The 17,749-nt window shown below is 66.6% G+C and overlaps 3 protein-coding genes across 9 annotated transcripts in view; 1 reads left to right on the top strand and 2 right to left on the bottom strand.

The window, feature by feature from the left end:
* PHRF1 (PHD and ring finger domains 1) overlaps positions 1–4,990 on the top strand; it is a 29,829-nt gene extending 24,839 nt beyond the window's left edge. For all 6 annotated transcript variants that reach the window (XM_040464267.1, XM_040464265.1, XM_040464266.1 and 3 more), the window contains exons 14-18: positions 122–2,698; positions 2,967–3,124; positions 3,269–3,529; positions 3,620–3,748; positions 4,264–4,990. In XM_040464267.1, coding sequence (XP_040320201.1) covers positions 122–2,698; positions 2,967–3,124; positions 3,269–3,529; positions 3,620–3,748; positions 4,264–4,407 — 3,269 coding nt within the window. In that variant the 3' untranslated portion in view covers positions 4,408–4,990. The remainder of the gene's footprint in view (positions 1–121; positions 2,699–2,966; positions 3,125–3,268; positions 3,530–3,619; positions 3,749–4,263) is intronic.
* Positions 4,991–5,159: 169 nt separating this feature from the next.
* IRF7 (interferon regulatory factor 7) lies at positions 5,160–8,312 on the bottom strand. Of its 2 annotated transcripts, none has more exons than XM_040464270.1 (10): positions 8,205–8,312; positions 7,626–7,942; positions 7,380–7,542; positions 7,090–7,297; positions 6,800–6,858; positions 6,502–6,709; positions 6,230–6,325; positions 5,643–6,152; positions 5,434–5,552; positions 5,160–5,360 (listed from the first exon to the last, which is right to left on the bottom strand). In XM_040464270.1, exons 2-10 carry the CDS (start codon positions 7,643–7,645, stop codon positions 5,205–5,207), a joined length of 1,539 nt encoding a protein of 512 aa, XP_040320204.1. In that variant the 5' UTR covers positions 7,646–7,942; positions 8,205–8,312; the 3' UTR covers positions 5,160–5,204. The 2 variants fall into 2 exon arrangements, with proteins under 2 accessions (XP_040320204.1, XP_040320205.1); XM_040464271.1 differs by having other exon boundaries at positions 6,800–6,855.
* A 1,075-nt stretch (positions 8,313–9,387) lies between these two features.
* Positions 9,388–16,049, bottom strand: CDHR5 (cadherin related family member 5). Its single transcript, XM_040464268.1, has 15 exons — positions 15,911–16,049; positions 15,653–15,828; positions 15,204–15,254; positions 13,785–13,877; positions 13,558–13,659; positions 13,331–13,441; positions 13,071–13,241; positions 12,398–12,488; positions 12,127–12,224; positions 11,825–12,025; positions 11,631–11,744; positions 11,466–11,553; positions 11,020–11,331; positions 10,278–10,483; positions 9,388–9,938 (listed from the first exon to the last, which is right to left on the bottom strand). Exons 1-15 carry the CDS (start codon positions 15,963–15,965, stop codon positions 9,489–9,491), a joined length of 2,319 nt encoding a protein of 772 aa, XP_040320202.1. The 5' UTR covers positions 15,966–16,049; the 3' UTR covers positions 9,388–9,488.
* Positions 16,050–17,749: the final 1,700 nt, after the last annotated feature.

Below are 17,749 nucleotides of genomic sequence, written 5' to 3'. Positions count from 1 at the left end.
AGGGATAGGAATTTAAAAGCCCAGCTTCTAAGAGAAAGTCATCTCGATCTGGACCAACAAAATGACCGCTTTTTAAAGGAGGCAGTGGAAACTGATGGCCACTCACTCTCGTGTCTTTCAGCACCCGTTTCCTTTCCGAGAAGCTCAGGCGCTCCACCCCGAGGGGGCAGAGGCCCCGGGGCCTGCCTGCTGCCCGGAGCGCCACGCTCAGGCAGCGGGCTCCAGAGTGCGGGGCTGCGCTGCCACGGCGGTCCCACCCCCTCCTGCGTCCCCGCTCTCACCCCAGCGGCAGCCGTGAGACTGGACTCCTCCGTGACCCCTCCGTCAGGTCAGGCTCAGAACCTGTCAAACGTAAGCAGACCTGGCTTAAAGCACAGTGACGCCCCTGGATGTGATGGAGACAGCAGGCACGCTCGGCCCCTTAGTTCTGTGTCCTCTAAGACCTCGGGCAGCTGCTCTCACTTGCCGCGTGCCAGTGCGCTGCAGGGACAGGCCGTGAAGCCAGCTCCCAGGAGGCCCAGCATCTCAGAGCTACCCAGGATACCGAAGGTCAGAAGGGAGGACGGTGGCGGCCGGCGGGCGGATGCGGCCCCCGCCAGCGAGCAGCGTGTTGAGATCCCCAGCTCCTGCATCAGCCGGCTCACAGGCAGGGAGGGCCCCGGGCAGCCCAGCCACGGCGCCCGTGCAGAGGGCGAGCCCAGCAGCAGGGGCCCACAAGAGCCTGGCACACACTCAGGGGGTGGATCCCAGTCCCCCGCCACGTTGGGACCCTCAAAGGGGAAGGGTGTCAGCTCGACCTTCGAGAGCTTCAGGATCAATATTCCCGGGAACACGGCACATTCCGGCAGACTCTCTAACCCCGGCTTTTGTAACACGTTCCGGCCTGTCGACAATAAGGTGCAGAGGAAAGAGAACCCCGCTCCCCTCTTCTCCATCAGGAAGGCCAAGCAGCTCAAGAGCGAGATCTACGACCCCTTCGACCCCACAGGCTCGGACTCTGGTTCCGCCGGCAGCAGCCCCGAGCGCCTGGGCTCTGGCCTCCTGCCCTCTGAGATCACGCGCACCATCTCCATCAACAGCCCAAAGGCGCCGGCGTTGCAGACCGTGCGCTGTGTCACCTCCTACACGGTGGAAAAGGTCTTTGGGACGGAGCCTGAGTCCCCTCGCGGGTCCTCCGCCAGCGCGCTCGAGCTCCGGGGCGAGGGGGCTGCCGAGGGTTCCTCCGACCTGGAGCGCGAGGGCCAGGGCGTGGCCTCCAGGGCGCAGAGGCCATCCCCCCCAGAGCCGTGGGAGGACAGGGACCAGCTGCCCTGCAGTACCTTCTTTGGCTCCGAGGAGCGGACGGTGACCTGCGTGACCGATGTAGAGCCGGGGGCACCACCCAGCCCGGGCGCCCCGCAGACAACTACCCACAGGGTTGTGGAGCTGAGGCCCCCATCCTGCTCCCGCTCCACATCCAGCTCCCGTGGCAGGAAGAAGGCCAAGAGGAAGCGGGCTGAGGCCAGGGAGCACAGGAGGACCCGCTCCGGCTCCCGCTCAGGCTCCCGCTCTGGGGAGAGGAGCTCACGGTCGGTGTCTCCACCGGTGGGTGAAGGGCACCCCAAGAGGCAGCAGCCCAAGGCCCGGGGCCGCAGGTCCTCCAGTGACCACTCCAGCAGCCACGAGCGAGCCAAGCGGAAGAAGGTGAAGGATGAGGGCAGGAGGAGGAGGAGGGACTCTTGGGGACGCGGCCGGCGGCGGTCACGGTCCCGGTCCCGCTCAGGCAGCCCCGGCAGCTCCTCCCATGAACGCAGGGAGAGCAGGAGGAGGAAGCGGAGGCGGTCGGGGTCCAGGTCTCGGGGGAGGGAGTGCTCCCCCCCCAGCAGCCTGGAGAGGGCCCGGAGGCACCGGCACACAAGGGAGCGGAGCCCCCGGGAGAGGAGCCCTCGGGAGCGCCCCCGTGTCAGGTGGAGCTCCCGGGAGCGGAGGAAGCGCAAGTCCGGGTCTCCACGGTCGCCGAGCACGGAGCACAGGTCCCGGGAGCATCAACGGCCTCGTTCCCATGAGAAGCGGCCGAGGCCTCGCTCTCCAGAGAGGAAGTTGGTGCCCCCTCCCCAGGAGGAGCAGAAGCCCGACAGGGAGCAGCCAGCCAAGCCACTGGTCTCCGTAGGAGCAGACGCCTCTCCAGCAGGGGCCGAGGCCCACAAGGAGGCCCCGGATGTGCCCGCGGAGTGTCCACCCGAGGACCTTGATTACGGGGACTCTGTCGAGGCCGGGCACGTCTTTGAGGAGTTTTCAAGTGACGCTTTCTTCCTGCAGCTTGATGACATGAGCTCTCCACCCTCCCCAGAGAGCACGGATTCCTCCCCAGAGCGAGACTTCCCACCCAATCCTGTGGTGCCCCCAGCCAGCCAGCAGCAGGACCCTGCCCTGGTGGCTGTCATCAGACGCGAGGTGGCACTGATCCACGATGATGAGGCTGCGCAGCCCCTGCCCCAGGCACAGGGCCCCCAAGAGAAACCCTTGCTCCAGCAGGATGCTGCTGGGGCTGCCACGGCGCCTGACACCCTGGGAAGCCAGGCTGGGGTCGGGGTGCCTGCGGGGAAGGAGGAAGGCGCCTCTCAGACCCCCTTGCTGCGGGCGAAAGCCCTGGTGAAGAGAGTCACCTGGAACCTGCAGGAAGCGGAGAGTGGTGTCCCTGCCGAGGAGCGAGGCCTGCGTGAGTAGGGTGGCAGGGTGGCCAGGGCAGCGTGTGAGGATGGGGGTGGCCCGGAGCGGCCACCAGTATGTGGGGGCGGTCTTCTCTCCCTGGGTGGTACATGGACCTCTTTGGTCACTTCAGTAGCGTAGGCCATGGGGCAGGGAGATGGCTGCAGCCTGGCCCGTGGTCCTTGCTGCTGGGATGCTTTTCTGGAATTTCCCAGCCAGGAAGCAGCCTGTGGCCCAGGGGCAACCACAGAGCACCCACCTCCCGTGTTGGTCCTCAGGAACGCCGCTCCACAGGCCTCAGAAGCCCCGGGAGGGGGCCTGGGAAACAGAAGACGTGGGGCCCTCGGTGGTGTTCCAGCAGGCATCCTTCTCTGAGCCGCCTGCCCCTGGCTATGCACATGCAGAGTCTGGCTTCCCGGACGCCGAGCCCTCTCAGGTAGGTGCCTGGGCCGGAGGGACGCGGTCACGTGCCGGGCCACACAGGCTGTGCCGGGCTGGGGCTGAGGGACTTCCCTCTCTGCCGGGGATCTTCCTGCCGGGAGCCTGAGATCTGTGCTGAGTGATCTGCATTTTTGCCCAGGTTTATACCCCCAACCTGCCCACCGCCCCAGCTCTCCCTTTGAGTCTCCCGCCCTACGTGCCAGCCAGCCAGCCCACGGTCCAGTTCATCCTGCAGGGGAGCCTCCCGCTGGCGAGCGGTGGGGTTGCACAGAGCCCAGCCCCGGCGCCCACTGCCCCGACCACGGCTTCAGAGCCAGCCGGCCACGCCACTGTCGCTGGCAACTCTGAGGAGAGAGCAGCTGCTCCCAGGCCTGCCGCGGAGAAGGCCAAAACCGAGGAGGTGAGTGTCCGTCCTCCTCCCTCAGGGGCGGGCTCCTCTCCTTAAAGGGTGCCCCCGGGGCCGGGTGGTCACAGGTGTCCTTGTTCTCAGTACATGAAGAAGCTGCACACGCAGGAGCGGGCGGTGGAGGAGGTGAAGCTGGCCATCAAGCCCTTCTATCAGAAGAGGGAGGTGACAAAGGACGAGTATAAGGACATTCTCCGCAAGGCAGTGCAGAAGGTGGGTGTGGGCGCTGCACCCTGGTCAGGTGTCCCCGGGGGCGGGTCTGTGCTGTCTCCCGCTGATGCGGGCTCCGGAAGGTGCTCCAGCCCGGGGTTGTGCAGCCAGGCCTGGGGCAATATTGGTGTGACCTGGCCACCAGGGGCCGGTTGTGTCCCGTCACCGTAGCTCATAGGTGCTCAGGAAGAGTAGACCGTGTGTGTGAGGGGACGGAACAGCATCCTTGTCGCTCGTTAAATAGGCTGAGTGGCAGAGGGTAGTTGTTAGCACACCGAGCTTGCAGCCGGGAGGAAGACAGGACCCCGGGAGGTGGGCGGTTCTCAGGCCCAGGGTGTCAGGTTCAGATCTGGAGCCCACTGGCTGCACCACTCGGGCTTGGAGACGGACCCTCAGCGGTCGTGGGAGGCAGGTGGGCAGGTTGTGCTCTGTCCCTTGTGATGTGGACTCTGAGGGCCCATGATCACTATGGGGACATCTGAGTAAACTGTGCCTCCCCACCACCCCCTGCCCCCCAGATATGCCACAGCAAGAGTGGGGAGATCAACCCTGTGAAGGTGGCCAACCTGGTCAAGGCCTACGTGGACAAGTACAGGCACATGCGCAGACACAGGAGGGCTGAGGCCGGCGAGGAGGCACCCCCCCAGGGCACCGAGAGCTGAGCCGGGCACAGAGCAAGGGGGCACCAGTCCCCATCCCCGAGCCACTCTGTTGGGAGAGGCAGGAGCAGACAACTCTGGAGACAGCCATCACTCCTGTGTTCAGGGTTCCTGTGACCACACGTGGTCTGTGCCCCTGTCTTGCTCACGGTTCAAAACTGGACTTTTTTATATGTATATTATAGATACACACTGTTTCCATGGTGTTCTAATTTATCAAAAATGGATTATCTTTAGAAACTTCTTGATTGACTCAGTATTTGAAAGGTGAAGCCTTTGGGATCAGGAGGGACCAGGGGAATGCAGGGGGGCTCCCCGACCCAGCTCACAGATGGCCTCATTTTATTTTCTATCCTATTAAGGGAAGGCCCTTCCCACGTTTTCTGTTTGATGTTCTGTAAATGACGCGGTTTGCTCCCTCCCACGGGGCAGAGCACAGCGTTGGTGGATCTGGAAGGCAGGAGAGCCCTGCACACGGCACAGAGTCGGCCATTCACGCGTCCCCCTCCCCAGCACACCTGGCAGGAGCAAACACCTGCTGTCCCCAGAGCATTTTGTATTCTGAGTAGAGTTTGTTGGCTCTGAAGCGTGTGGCCTGTTTCTTCATTACGAAGACAGAAAAGGACGGGTGTGTGGGCGGGTGAGGGGTGGTCACCTCCCTTCCGGGACATGCACGGGGAGCCTCGAAGTCTGGGGGGCCCCTTCTTGAGTTCCGGCCCCACCCCTCAGCCCGCCCCTGCTCAGGACACCAGCGCTGGTTTCTTGGTTTGCTTTTATTGGACTGCAGAGGGCTCTGGCGCTTAGGCGGGCTGTTCCACCTCCATGAGGAAGTGCTCCAGGGCCTCGTAGAGGCTGTTGCAGCTGGACAGGCAGAGGCCGAGGCTGCTGCTGTCCAGGGAGGACACGCCTTCTCGCTGCACGTACTCCAGGTGCGCCCGGCACAGCCACGGCTCCAGCTGCAGGGAGGATGTCGTCAGGCCAGTCGGGCTGGGCTGCCTGCGGCCCTGCCCACGGGACCCCGTGCCTCACCTTCACCAGGACCAGGCTCTTCTCCTTGGGCCTCCTAGCCGACAGGTCCTGCCCAAAGCCCAGGTAGATGGTGTAGTGCGGGGAGCGCCGACGCCGGCAAGCCCGGAACTCTACCAGCTCTGTAGGGCAGGGCTGTGGTGAGCAGGACGAGGGCAGGAGAGGGGCGGGGGAGGGCAGCGGCCCCCGCCCCCGTCGGGTGCATCACTGACCTCGGAAGAAGGCGCTGAAGTCGAAGATGGGGGTGTCCTGGTTCCTTTGCAGCAGGCACGGGGGCGTGGAGGGGCTGGCGGAGCCCAGGGGCCCGCCCACCTCCCAGTAGACCTTGCATTTGCCCAGGCGCCGCGCCCACAGCCTGGGCCCCCGGAGCTCCAGCTGCAGGCCGGGGGCCACGTGCTGCAAGAGCTTCTCTGTGTAGTGAAGCTGCTTCTGGTCCGGGAGCTCGGCCGGGCTCGGGAAGGCCACGTGCTGGGGCTCTGCGGCCTCGGCGGCTGGGCTGGGGGACCCATACAGAAACACGAAGCTCGGACGCCCCACGGTCTCCTGCAGCACTGTGCGGCCCTTGTACATGATGGTCACCTCCAGGGCCCCCGGGCTGGGCTCTGCCTGTGACCCGATCTGTGAGCGGCCGGGCCCGGCCACGACCTCACCTGCCGTCCGGATGCCAGGCGCCGCCTCCCATGGGGGCTGCCAGGGCTCCAGGGCTGGGGCCGGGCCTGCGTCTGGGGAGGAAGGCGGAAGCTGGCATCGGGTCCCCCAGCCCCTCCCTCTTTCACGCCCTGCGCCCGACTCGTCTCACCTGTCACCTGGGCCTGCTGCAGGGCCTGCAGCCTGGGGCCGGGGGCTGTCTCCACTGCCCTAGGCAGGTATGGCACCATGTTGGGGAGCGCTGGGCCTGAGGAGGGTGACCGAGGAAGCAGCTGTACTGGCCCAGCTGTGGCTGGCACTGTCTCTACTGGTTACCCACCCCCCCTTCCCCTTTCTCTACAATGACTCTGCGGTCCTGCCTGCTCCTCCCCCTGGCACGGGGCCCTGCAAGGCAGAGCACTCCCACCCAACCCAGCGTCTCACCAGGGACCTCCGGGGGGATAGGGTCCAACCCCCATGCAGCTTCCAGCAGATGGTCCTCCAGGCAGCTCTGCTCCAGAGCCTGGAGCAAGAGGTCCCCAGCATTGCCAGCGGGGCCCAAAGGGGAGCTGGGGGCACAGAGCTCAGAGCTCAGCCTGGGCCCCTGCCTCTCAGCAGCAGCTCCCGCCGGGCACGGCCTAGGGAGCCCACCCTGCAGGAGAAGGGCCAGCGTAAGCATCTCCTGGCTCCATCGAGGAGTGGAGACCCCCACCTGGGAGCCGGGAGGGCAGAGCAACCTTACCTTTAAGGGTCGGGCGTCTTCCGGGGCCTTCTCGTCCCCCTGGTTAGTGCCTGGGCCTTCTGAGGGAGAACTGGGATGAGACTCGGAAATTGGGACACTGGGTGTGGATGCCCCCGACCCGTCCCCCACTAGTGCCAGCAGGCCACATAAGCTTTCCCCGCCCTCCCCAACCGGGCTCCAGCCTCTTCCAGGCCAGTTTCAGAAACCACAGATCTACCCAGTGCAAAGTCCCAACGTGTCCTGGCACCGTGGCTCCACCCTGGACGACCTGCCTCCCGCGGGCTCCTCACCTCTCCACCCCAGTGCGGAGCTGAGCGCGTACACCTTATGCGGGTCGGTGGGGTCCCCCGAGTTGTCTTGCAGCATCACAAAGCGCTGGGTGCTGTGCAGCGCACAGCGGAAGTTGGTTTTCCAGCTGGCGCGGAGCGGGCCTTCGGAAGCCAGCTGGTCACTTCCGCTGTTGCTGGGCGGCCACCTGCCGCGGGCCACGGCCCAGGCCTGGGGTCAGGGGGAAGAAGGTGTGAGCTTGGGGGCGCGGGCCGGGGCCTGGGCCGGCCCTCCCTTCTGGCTGGAGGCCCACCTTGAAGATGCGCGCGTCGGCCTCGCCCAGGTCCTTCCGCGCGAAGTGCTTCCAAGGCACGCGGAAGCGCGTGCGGGCCGCGTCCAGCCACCGCAGGCCTTCGTAGCGGCCGCTGCCGACCTCCCCCAGAAGCCAGTCCGCGAAGCGCGGGCGCGGGGGCCCCCTGCGGGCGGAGGACCGGCGGGGTCAGGGCGCGGCCGGCCGGGTGGCGTGGCCGCGCACCCTGGCGGTGGGACAGGCGCTCACCTTTCGGGAGCCGCGGCCATGACTCCCTCCGAAGCCCTGGGCGGAGGGGGCGGGGGGCGGTGCTGGGAGGGCTGGGCACGGGTGACAGGGGCTCCCCGCGTGTCACCGGAGATGTCGCAGGCGTGGCCCCGTTGTCAAGGTGTTGGGACCACAGACGCGGGGGGAGGGCTGATGGCCACGACGTCGCCAAGGCGTGGGATTCTTGCCGGCGGTGGCCGTGCTGTGACCACAAATGTGCGGGATCCGAGCGGCCGCACGCATGAAGTCACAGGTGTGGAGCCAGAGCCCAGACGCGGCGCGAGGGCTCTGGCGGGACCCTGCGGAGACACGACGGGACGGCCGCTCGCGGGGGGCGGGGAGGGGGGCGCGCCCGGGACGCCAGGAAAGCGAAACCGCCGGCGGCGGGAAAGCGAAACCGCGGGCGGCGGGAAAGCGAAACCTAAACCTTCGTGGGGCGGGAGGGGGGAGGCCTCCGCCGGCAGCGCCCCCACCTCTCAGTCCCGACCCGACTCCCCCGGCCGGACCCTCCCCGTCGCCGCGCCGCGCCGCGCCGCGCCGCGCCGCTCGCCCCACACGTACCTGGGCGCCGGGTCACCGGGGCGGGCGGTTCGTCTTCCCGGGAGGCCGGGAACCAGCGCTTTTATGGAGGCGAGGCGGGGGCGGGCCGGGGGCGGGTCCGGCGGGGGGCGGGGGGAGGGGGCTGCAGGTGCAGCCGAGGAAGTCACGTGCTCTGGACGACGGTGCCCCAGGCCCCTCGCGCCAGCTCGTGGGTGCGGGCGGGCGTCGCGGAGGGGCGGCGGGAGGGGCCGGCCCTGCGGGGTCCAGTCACTCCTCTCCCTCAAGGCGCCTCCCGCACATGCCGCCGGCCGGGGGGGCCCCTGGCGACTAGCGGAGGGGCTGGGGGGAGGCGCTGGGGAACCTCACACGAAACCCGGCGCTTCTTTTCTCAAGGAAAAGTGGGCAAAGGGAGACAGCGTGGGGCATGTGGCAGCTGTACGGCTCGGAGTCTTGATGGGAATCGTTCAGACGAGAGCACTCGAGTGCCGTTGAGAAGACATTTGCAAAGAGATTCGTGATGACTTTTCATTAGGAGAAACACTGACGATCCAGAGAGACAGTGTGTGGTGGCCGTCAGAGAGGAAGTCCTGCCGGCGGTGCTCCCCCGGGGAGGCCGGTAGAGGGGGCTCTGTCCCTTACTCCGTGGCTCTGGTTCCCCTCGGCCTCTGATGGTAGCCGACCGGCCCCACCTGCCATGCTGGCCCACGGCCTGGGCCTGCTGCCCGCTCCCAGCTCCTGTCACCCCAGGCAAGCCTCTGCTCGGAGCCACAGGTCACAGCCCAGACGCCAGGGCCAAGTGCCTCAGAGCACGGTGCTTGCTTTCTGCACCGAACCTCACCGAAACACTGGCTGTGACCCCCTGGAAGGTCCCCAGGGACCTTGCTCTCCAAAATGAGTTCCTGAGGGCGGCTCCTCAGTTTCCCCAAGGCCAAGAATCTCCATGTCGTGTCGGGAGGGGGGATCCACAGCGCAGGGTGCCCCCCCTCCAGCGCGGTTAGACCAGGAGAGGAACTGGGCCACCAGCTGGCACCGGCCCGGGAAGCCCCTTGGCTGGCAGGCACAGCAGGTGGTTTACGGGAAGCGGCCTCGCCCGGCAGGCAGGGGCCGGGGACGTCCCAGCATATGGGCCGCGCCGTCACCTCCCACCGGTGGCAGCTCCAGGGGGACCCTGCGCGCCCCGGCCGCCCATCGACTTTGGCGCAGCCGAGCTTGGAAATCGTCGCTTTATTGTGCATGGTGCAGTGGGGGCGGGCGAGCAGCCCAGCCGACCTCAGGGTGGGCCAGCGAGGGACGCAGGGAGCCCAGCTACACATAGGTGGAGCTGGCGTTGTCGCGGGAACCCCCGCCCGGGCCCTCGGCCTCGGCCTCGGCCTCGGCCTCGGCCTCATCACTGCTGTCCTCGCTGCCAGAGTCGGCAGCGCCGGCCGCGTCCAAGGCGGGCGTGTTGAGGACCACCACGTCGGCCTCGGCCCCGATGTCCTCGCCAAACCACACGGCCTTGTAGCCGCCCTCGGGCCGCCGCTCCTTGGTCAGGATGGACCTCACGGCCGCGGGGCCGCCCCCATCCTGGGCCACCTCGGGGGACTCGGAGGCAGGGTCCGGGGACTGGAGGCTGGGGGGCTCCGGGGGCGCAGGCTCCGGGGCCACGGCCGGGGTGGGGGCAGGTGAGGGGCTGGGAGCCGGTGCCCAGTTGGACTCTTGGGGAGCATGGAAGGCCTGGTTGTCAAAGCCCGAGAGCTGGGGGTGCTGGTGCTCCTGGGGAGGGGACAGGGGCAGCCAGGACATCAACCAGGACCCCAGGCCTGGGCTGGGCCCCACCCCTGGTGCCCTCCCCAGAGACAAGGATCCAGGCTCTCGTCCTTCCTTTCTCTGCCTTTTTCGGCCTCCTCCCCGTTCCGTGGGCTATGGCGTCTGCACCCCGTCTCTCCTCACCTCCCTCTCCTGCCCCTTTTCCGTCTTCCCCTGTCCCCCTCTCCATCTTTCTGTGGCTCGGTCCTCACCTGCACAGCCCTGTCTCCTTGTCTTTCTCTGTCCCTGTCTCTCTCTTCCCCTGTCCCTGTCCTGTCTGCTCCCCCCAGGCCCCCGGGGCCTCACCTGAGCTTTACCAGAGCAGCACTTGAACCGGTGGCCGTAATGCTTATGGACGAGGATCAGGAGGGCGATCAGAGTCAGAACCAGCAGCGCGCCCAGCACCCCGCCCAGGGCCGCCATCTCCACGGTGGAGAAGCGCTGGTCCTCAGTGTGGCTGACACCTGGCTTGCTGTCCCCTGCCGTGCTGCCTCCTCCAGGCTCTGGCGTCCCTGCAGCACCGACAGCCACTTACCGTTGGCGCCTCCGGCACTTCCCAGCCTGCACCAGGCTCTGGATGCCTCGAGCACGAGCCGGGCTTGGCGTCCTCCCAGAGCTGTGGTTCTGGGGAGTGGGTGCTACTGACACCCCAACTAAGGGGCTGTGTGTTCCCAGGGGCCCTGGGGGGGGGCAGGCTGCTGAAGGGAGGCAAGGGAGCTGGGGATCCGTGCCCCCTGGCTCCAAGGGGAAGGCAGGGGCCTAGCACCCTAGGAAGGCGGTTGAAGGCAGTACTGGGGCCTGGAATTGCGGGGCTCCTCGATCCCAAATCTGGCTTCTGCCTCACCCTCCACACACCTTCCCAGTTTACCTTGTTGGGGCCCCCGAACCCGTCTCTGCCCGGACCAGAGCAGACTCCCTTGCGGCCTACGGTCGGCGTGGTCCTGCCGGGCCAACCTGGGGTGGAGCCTCCCTGCTGTTATTCCCAGGACCACTCACGGTATGAGTCAGGGGGCATCCGGGTGACTCTAGGGCAACCGGGAGGTGCTACCTGAGGGCTGGGGGGCCCCGCTGGGCCCAGGGGACATCGGCTGAGAGGTTCCTGGCTTCAGCGTCTGTGTTGAGCCCCCGCTGGGTGAGGCTGGTGGGAGGGAGGTGCCGGTTCCCACACTGGGGGGCCTCCCAGGCGTAGATGAGGCAGGTGGCCTCAGAGTTGTGCCCGAGGGAGGGTGCGGGCCAGTGCTCCACCCAGAACGGGTCGTGGAGGACCCCTGAGAGGGCCCCGGGGGCCTGGGGGCTTCCGCAGTGGTGGCTCTGCTCGATGTTCCTCCAGCCTCTGGGGATGTGGGGGGCTCTGGGGGACCTGGGGGCCAGGGGCAGGATGCGGGCTTGCCTCTGCCCCCAGCGTGCCTGCCTCAGGGAAGGCACCGCCCTGGCTGTGGCAGAAAGCCCCCCCTCCCGCCGCTGAGCCGTCACCCGGGTCCCCCGGAGGCTCACCTGTGGGGGTGGGCGCCTCCTCTTCTAGGACCTGAATTTCCGCTACTGTGGTTGCTCCACTTGCGGTCACTGCGTTCGTGGCCTCGACCTGGGGCAGGGAGGGGGCTTGTCCCTCGTAGGCCCCGCCTTAATCCCTGCCCCTCGGAGACGTCCCCCTGCCCTCACCTCTGCATAGAAGACCCCCTTGTCTGCCAGCAGGGCAGCGGTCACCACGGTCTCGCCATCCATCCGGAAGTCGGTGTTATTGGTGATACGATAGGTGGTGGCGGAGTCCAAGTCCTGGACACTGTCCCAGTGAGTCCTGGGCCCGCGCTGCCCCCACTGCCCCCCAGCCCACCCACAGAGGGGCCGCTGCCTACCGGGAACTCAGGGTCCCAGGCCCAGATCCTCAGAGGCTGGGAGGGGGAGGCCGCGTCCCTGACCGGGACGCCCGCGCCAGAGCCGAGCGCCACGGTGCCGCGGTACCGGCTCTCGGGGAACTGGAGCAGGCTCCCGTTGGCATTCCGGGCCTCGATCGTGACCCGGGTCACCGAGTAGCGGGCGTGGTCGGCCTGCTGGCCCTAGGGGAGGGGGAGGCCGCGGTGACCAGCAGGTTCTGGAGGGGCGGGCGCCGCAGCCTGGAGCTCGGGAGGGGCGCTTGGAGGCCTGGCCGGGGGCCCACCTTGACCAGCAGAGTGAAGGTCTTTGGGCTGCGGACGACCCCGGTCATGGTGAGGTTGCCCGAGTCAGCGTCTATGGCAAACGTGCCGTCGTCTCGTTCTGTGAGGGTGGTGGCAGCGTCTGGCCCCTCGGTCCCTCTGGAGGCCTGAGGTCTAGTGTCCCAGCTGGCTCTGCCCACCCGGCAGGTACCCCTGGGGCTTCCTCCGCCCGTGGTGGGGATGGGGTCCCGGACGTCGTGTGGGGACAGAAGCAGGGCTGTGGCGCACACTCACCACTCACGATGCTGTAGAGGATGCGCTGGTTGATGCCCCAGTCCCCGTCCACGGCATAGATGGGCCCAGGACGCAGGGTGAGGGGGCCTTGCTGCGGGAACGGGGCCAGGAGGAGGCACCATGGGGCTGGTGTGACGGCCCTAGCTCGCCCCCTCCCGCTCCCCTCAAGGGGGCAGCTGGCGGTCTCTCACGACTGCTGACCACACCCTCTGGGACCCGGCCAGTTCTGATCGGATTGATCCGAACAGCTCGAGTTTGGAGAGGTAGCACAGGTGCGGGACAGGGTGAGGTCACACAGGGTCTGGGCTCGGGGATCCTCCGTACGGCGGGAGGCCCTGGAGCCCGCGTCCAGGCCCCGCTGCCCTCCGCTGCCTCAAGGTGACTCTCGGGGCCCAGAGGGGACAGTCAACCGGTCAGAGAGGCGGCTGCCCCCTGGAGCACCGCCGTGGCCCCTCCAAGCCACCACCCTCTGGGTCCCCAGGGGCTGTCTGGCTCCGCCCCAAGACAGCTGAGCCTGCGCCCTCCCTCCAAGGTCAGAGAGGCTGTTCGCGTCTCCCCATCCCGGGTTGGGTGCGACTGGCTTTCGAAGGGATGTCCACATAAAAACGACAACCAAACTTGGCACCCAGGCCACTCCCCCGGTGCCCATTCTGCCCCTCCCTGCCCCCAGTACCAGCATGTGCCCTGTGGGGACAGCCCCGTGGTACTCGGCTTGGATGCAGACGTAAGAGTCTGAATAGGCACAGGGCAGGAACCAGGGGGGCCGAAGGTCAGCAGGCTGCACCTCCAGGATCACGGTGGCCGTGGCCGTGTGGCTGGGTGCTACGTTCTGCTCCTGTGTGTCCTGCAACAGCCGAACCCGGCCGGGTCAGGCCCGGGAGCCCCGGGCTGGGGGCGGCTCAGGTGGGGGCTTGAGTGCCCAGGCCTGCTTACCCGCACCAGCAGCTGAAAGGTCATGTTCTGACACCGGTAGAAGTCCAGGGACCGGTCCAGCCGCAGGGCGGGGAGGTTGGTGCCCACCAAGGAGAAGTAGTTACTGGCGCCCTGGGGAGGTGGGAGGGGGATGGGGCTCAGCCTGAGACCCTGGGAGGACCCGGGGCGGGGCGGAGCGGGGGCCGAAGGGAGGGTCTGGGGCTGGTGCGGAGGCGGGGGACACTGACCGGGGTCACCTCCTGGAGGGTATAGAACAAGATGTCACTCTTGTCGGGATCGTGGGCCTCCAGCTTGGTCTCAGGGACGACGATGGTGTTCACTTTAGTGTCCTGGGGGCACGGAGGGGGAGTGGTCCAGCTGTACCCCTGCCCCCCCACGGACTGATCTCTGAGGCCAAGCCATGGCCACTAGCTCTCTGCTGTCCAGCCCCTCGCCCCTGGCTCCCCTCACTCACCTCAGAGACATTCTCAACCTTGGTCACAAAGGGGAACACGGGTGCGTTGTCATTGATGTCCAACACCAACACAAACACCCTCAGCAGGGTCACCTAGGGGGACAGGGTGGCGGTCAGCTTCCTCCCTGCAGGTCCCCACCCCAGCGGAGGGCCGCTCCGATGGCCTGGGGTACGGTTCACAGGGACTGCAGACAGACAGCAGGAAGCGACTACTGAGCACAGGAGGTGGTGAGTACCCTGGAGAAAAGTAACCGGGCACGGGTGGGCGGGGCAGGAGGGTGGCCAGCGAAATCCCAACTGAGAGCAATGGTGAAGCAGTCGAGTTGCCTCGAGAATAATTCTCAAAGGAAAAGGAAAACAGGAAGGAGAACACACAGGTTGAAAGAGGCTTAAGAGGGAGCGCGCGACTCTTGATCTCGGGGCCGTGAGTTTGAGCCCCACGTTGGGCATGGAGACTACTTAAATAAATAAACTTTAACAAGAAAGAAAAAGGGAGGGAGGGAAGAAGGGAGGAAAGAGGCTTGAGACACAGAGCAGCCAGTCTCATTAGGTGGCCACCCTGGGGTCTTGACTCAAGAAGCTGGGAAAGACCCCCACTGTGGGGAGAGGCGGACATCGGGGGTCTTGTGATGCCGAGAAGTTTCTACTTTTTCCAGGTGACAACAATGTGACGGTCGTGTCTAAGAAGGGTCCTTGTCTTTCAGAGACTCGTCCCGAGATACTTGTGGGCGGTGTGCCATGATGTCTGTGGGGGACACCCACAGGCCTCGAGGACAGGGAGAGTGGACAGTGGTTCCTGTGAGCTGACAGGTGCATGGGGCTGGGGTTGCAGCTTAGAATAGACTGGTCAAGAGATGGTGACAGAGGCAGGCAGGTGCATATCCGGGGAGAGGGCACAGGGCCAGCCGGAGCGGGGTCGGGGTCCATGCACCCAGCCTTGCCCACCGCACAACGCACTTGGCCTTGGCTCTAAGTGAGAAAGCAGCCGGGGGCGTCCAGGGCAGGGATGGGCCGCTTGCTTGATCAGATCGTCCTGCCACGGTGAGACTGGACTGGGGTGGCCAAGGCCGAGAGGGGAGCGAGCAGACCAGTTGTCAGTTTCTAGAAAGGAGATGCTGGTGGCCAAGGGTCTGGTCAGCTTAGAGTCCAGCTTGAGGCAGAGCGACCAGATTTGCTGCCAGACGTGAGGGGGCAGTGGGGGGTGAGGGAACCAGAAGGGTGAGGCTCCTCCCGTGTTGGGGGGGTCTGGAGCCCAGGGCAGCGTCTGGGCTGGAGGAAGTGTGGGCGCCAAGCCGGGAGTGACTCTTGAAAACATGCCACAGGGTGAGGTCACCAGGGAGTGGCCCTGGACCAGGCAGAGTGCTCTGATGTCACAGGGTCAGGGTGGCAGCACAGGGTGGGATGGGGGGGGGGACTCACCACGGTGTCACCTCTTCTGCACTCCAGCTGTGCCTGCAGCATCGTGTGCTTCTGGGGGGGTGGGGGACAGACAGGTGTCAGAGATCACCTGCCCTGCTGATCGCAGCGCGCTGGCCCCGCTTCACAAGCGAGGAGACAGGCCGAGAGGGGCAGGCGCTCACCCGAGGGCCCCGGCATCAGTGCTAAGTCCAAAGGTCACTCAGCGCCCCCAAGAGCCCCACGCCCCCTGGGGTCTGTGCTCTACGAAGCCTTGAGGCCCAAGAGGGCTGGGTCATTGCCGGGCGGGCACAGAACCCTCAGGACCCCTGGGCAGACTGAAACCCAAAGACCCTGGAAAAGCCGCTCTCCGGGGGGAGGGGGGGGAGGGGGGGTGCCCACACAGGTCCTGTGGAGGGAGAGCCCCCCAGCTGCCCCCGCGGGGGTGCCCCGCCTAGGCCCGCCATCCACACCTCATAGTCAGGAGTCACATTGAGGAACAGCTGAGTCCCCTGGATCCGAAACGCCAAGGGGGTGGGTGAGGGTCCGAGGGTCACCTGCTCGCCTTCAGGGACATAGATGTCAGCCAGGGGCTCGCTCTGATTCGTGTTCTCCGGGACTTCGAAGTAGGTGTTGCTCACAGAGCAGACTGGAGAGTGGGAGAGGAGGGGGTCAGTGCCCTCCCGCCACCCGCCTGCTGCCCAGCTCCACCGCCACCGCCCCGCAGGTACCCTGGGCCTGGGCCGTGGCCACGAGCAGCGGCAGCAGCAGGGCCCAAGCCCCCATCTCGGCGGCCGTCCGCCAGCGGGACCCTCTGAGCCGCTGGTGCTGGTGCCTTCTCAGGCTGGGCGACCTTCGCCCCTGCCGGGCACCGCCCCACGTTATGATCCTTTACAAGCCACCGGCCTCCACCAAGGGGGCTCTCGCCGGCCGCCTGGCCAGGCCCGGCCCGTGGCCAGGAGGGGAGACCTGGTGGTTGCCCAGCTGGGCCACATGTGGGGGCCCACGGGGGGCTCAACTCACAGACGCCCAGGCAGGAGGCGGAAGTCGCTCAGAGAGCTGATCAGGGCACCGTGGGCCTGGCTGGGGGCGGGGGGGTGGGGTGGGGTGGTGGGGGGGTGGCTGGGGGTATGCCTAGGGGGGCAGAAGCTGGGGCAGGGCGTTAGAGCCTGGAGGAGCGGGGACTGGGGCGGGGCCTCAGCCCTGGCTCCTGTGTCTGCTGTGCCCACCCCCCAGGCCTGCTGCCCCTCTGCTGGACGCTTCTGCCCGAATCATCTGGGAGCCAGCTTCAGGGCCCAGGTGCTCCCGGCAGGACCACCCTCTTCCCACACCAACCACCTAGGTCTGGAAAGAAAAGGTTGTTTGTGTCCGGGGTTACCCCTGCCTGTCTTGGAAACAAGCCATTCTCCTCCAAGGGGGGCTGGGCAGGGCCACCGTGATGGGGATGGCATCAGGCAGCTGGGGGCTCCCAGGGGGCAACCCAGCTCCCCATGGGCTCTGGAACTTGACAAAGAGGGGGTCCTGGCAAGGCTCCCGGGCCCAGGCACCCGACTGCCCTACCCCCAAGCCTCCCCCCAAGCTCTCAGCAGCTGGGGAGAGGCCACTGGATGGGGACAGGAGAGGGGCTGCCGTGACCGTGGCGGTCGTGGGCCTTCGGGTCTCTAGGCCTTTGCTCTGCTGCTGCTGCACTGGGGGCTCCAGGCGCCTCTGCCTGCGCTGGGAGGGCCTCCATGGCTTCCAGCGACCCCAGCACCACTTGGGGTGTCATCACCGTCCCCATTCCACAGGCTCAGAGTGGTCAAGCCACTTGTCTGAGGCCACAGAGCTCGGACCAGGAGCCAAGACATACGCTTGGGTCTCTCTCTGTCTCTCTGGAGTGGACTCCTGAGCCCCTAGGTGACAGTCCTGTCACTCTCCGTGCCCCCTCAGACTGCCTCCACCACCTGCCTGGCACACTGACCGCAGGGCCCTAGGGCCGGGGCTGGAAGACATCCTGTGCCCCCCACCCACCCAGGGCCCCTGAGTGTTTGCGGAGTAGATGACAGGGGTGCAGACTGTCTCTGGGGAGCTCGGTCAATGGGACAGGAGAGATAAGGAAGGTGAGGCGCCCTGCTGGCTTCCCAGGTTTAAAGGGCAGCTGGGTGTGGCTGCAGCCCCAGAACCTGTGGACAGGGTCCTTCCGCCCTGCAGGGCTGCCTTGATGGCACAGAGATGGCGCACTGAGTGAGCTCATGGGGCCGGTGTCTGAATTCCTCTTTTATTGGTGACAGGTGCAACCCCTCCTCCTCCCGCTCCACCCCTCCCTGGCCTGGGCTCCACGGTGCTCCCCTTGCAGACAGAGGGGAGGCTCCTTCTTCCTCAGGGCCTCATCCGTGACATCTCAGCAGGAGGCACGGCCGGCTGTGAAAATGCGGCCCCAGACCCGGGTCCAGGAGGCAGCTGGGGAGACCAGGCCTCATCCAGGGGGTCCCTCAGGGGCATCCTGTGGAGACAGCCAGGTTAGGGGCTGGACTCTGCCATCCATCTGGCCAAACTGTGCCTCCTCTGGTCACCAGCTCTTTTTTCTTCCC

The sequence above is a fragment of the Herpailurus yagouaroundi genome, unplaced genomic scaffold (assembly GCF_014898765.1).
Source record: "Herpailurus yagouaroundi ecotype Mexico unplaced genomic scaffold, PumYag 438, whole genome shotgun sequence".
NCBI classification, from domain to species: domain Eukaryota; kingdom Metazoa; phylum Chordata; class Mammalia; order Carnivora; family Felidae; genus Herpailurus; species Herpailurus yagouaroundi.
The sequence above is the reverse complement of the archived record's forward strand: the minus strand, read 5'-3'. Positions and strand labels throughout refer to the sequence as shown.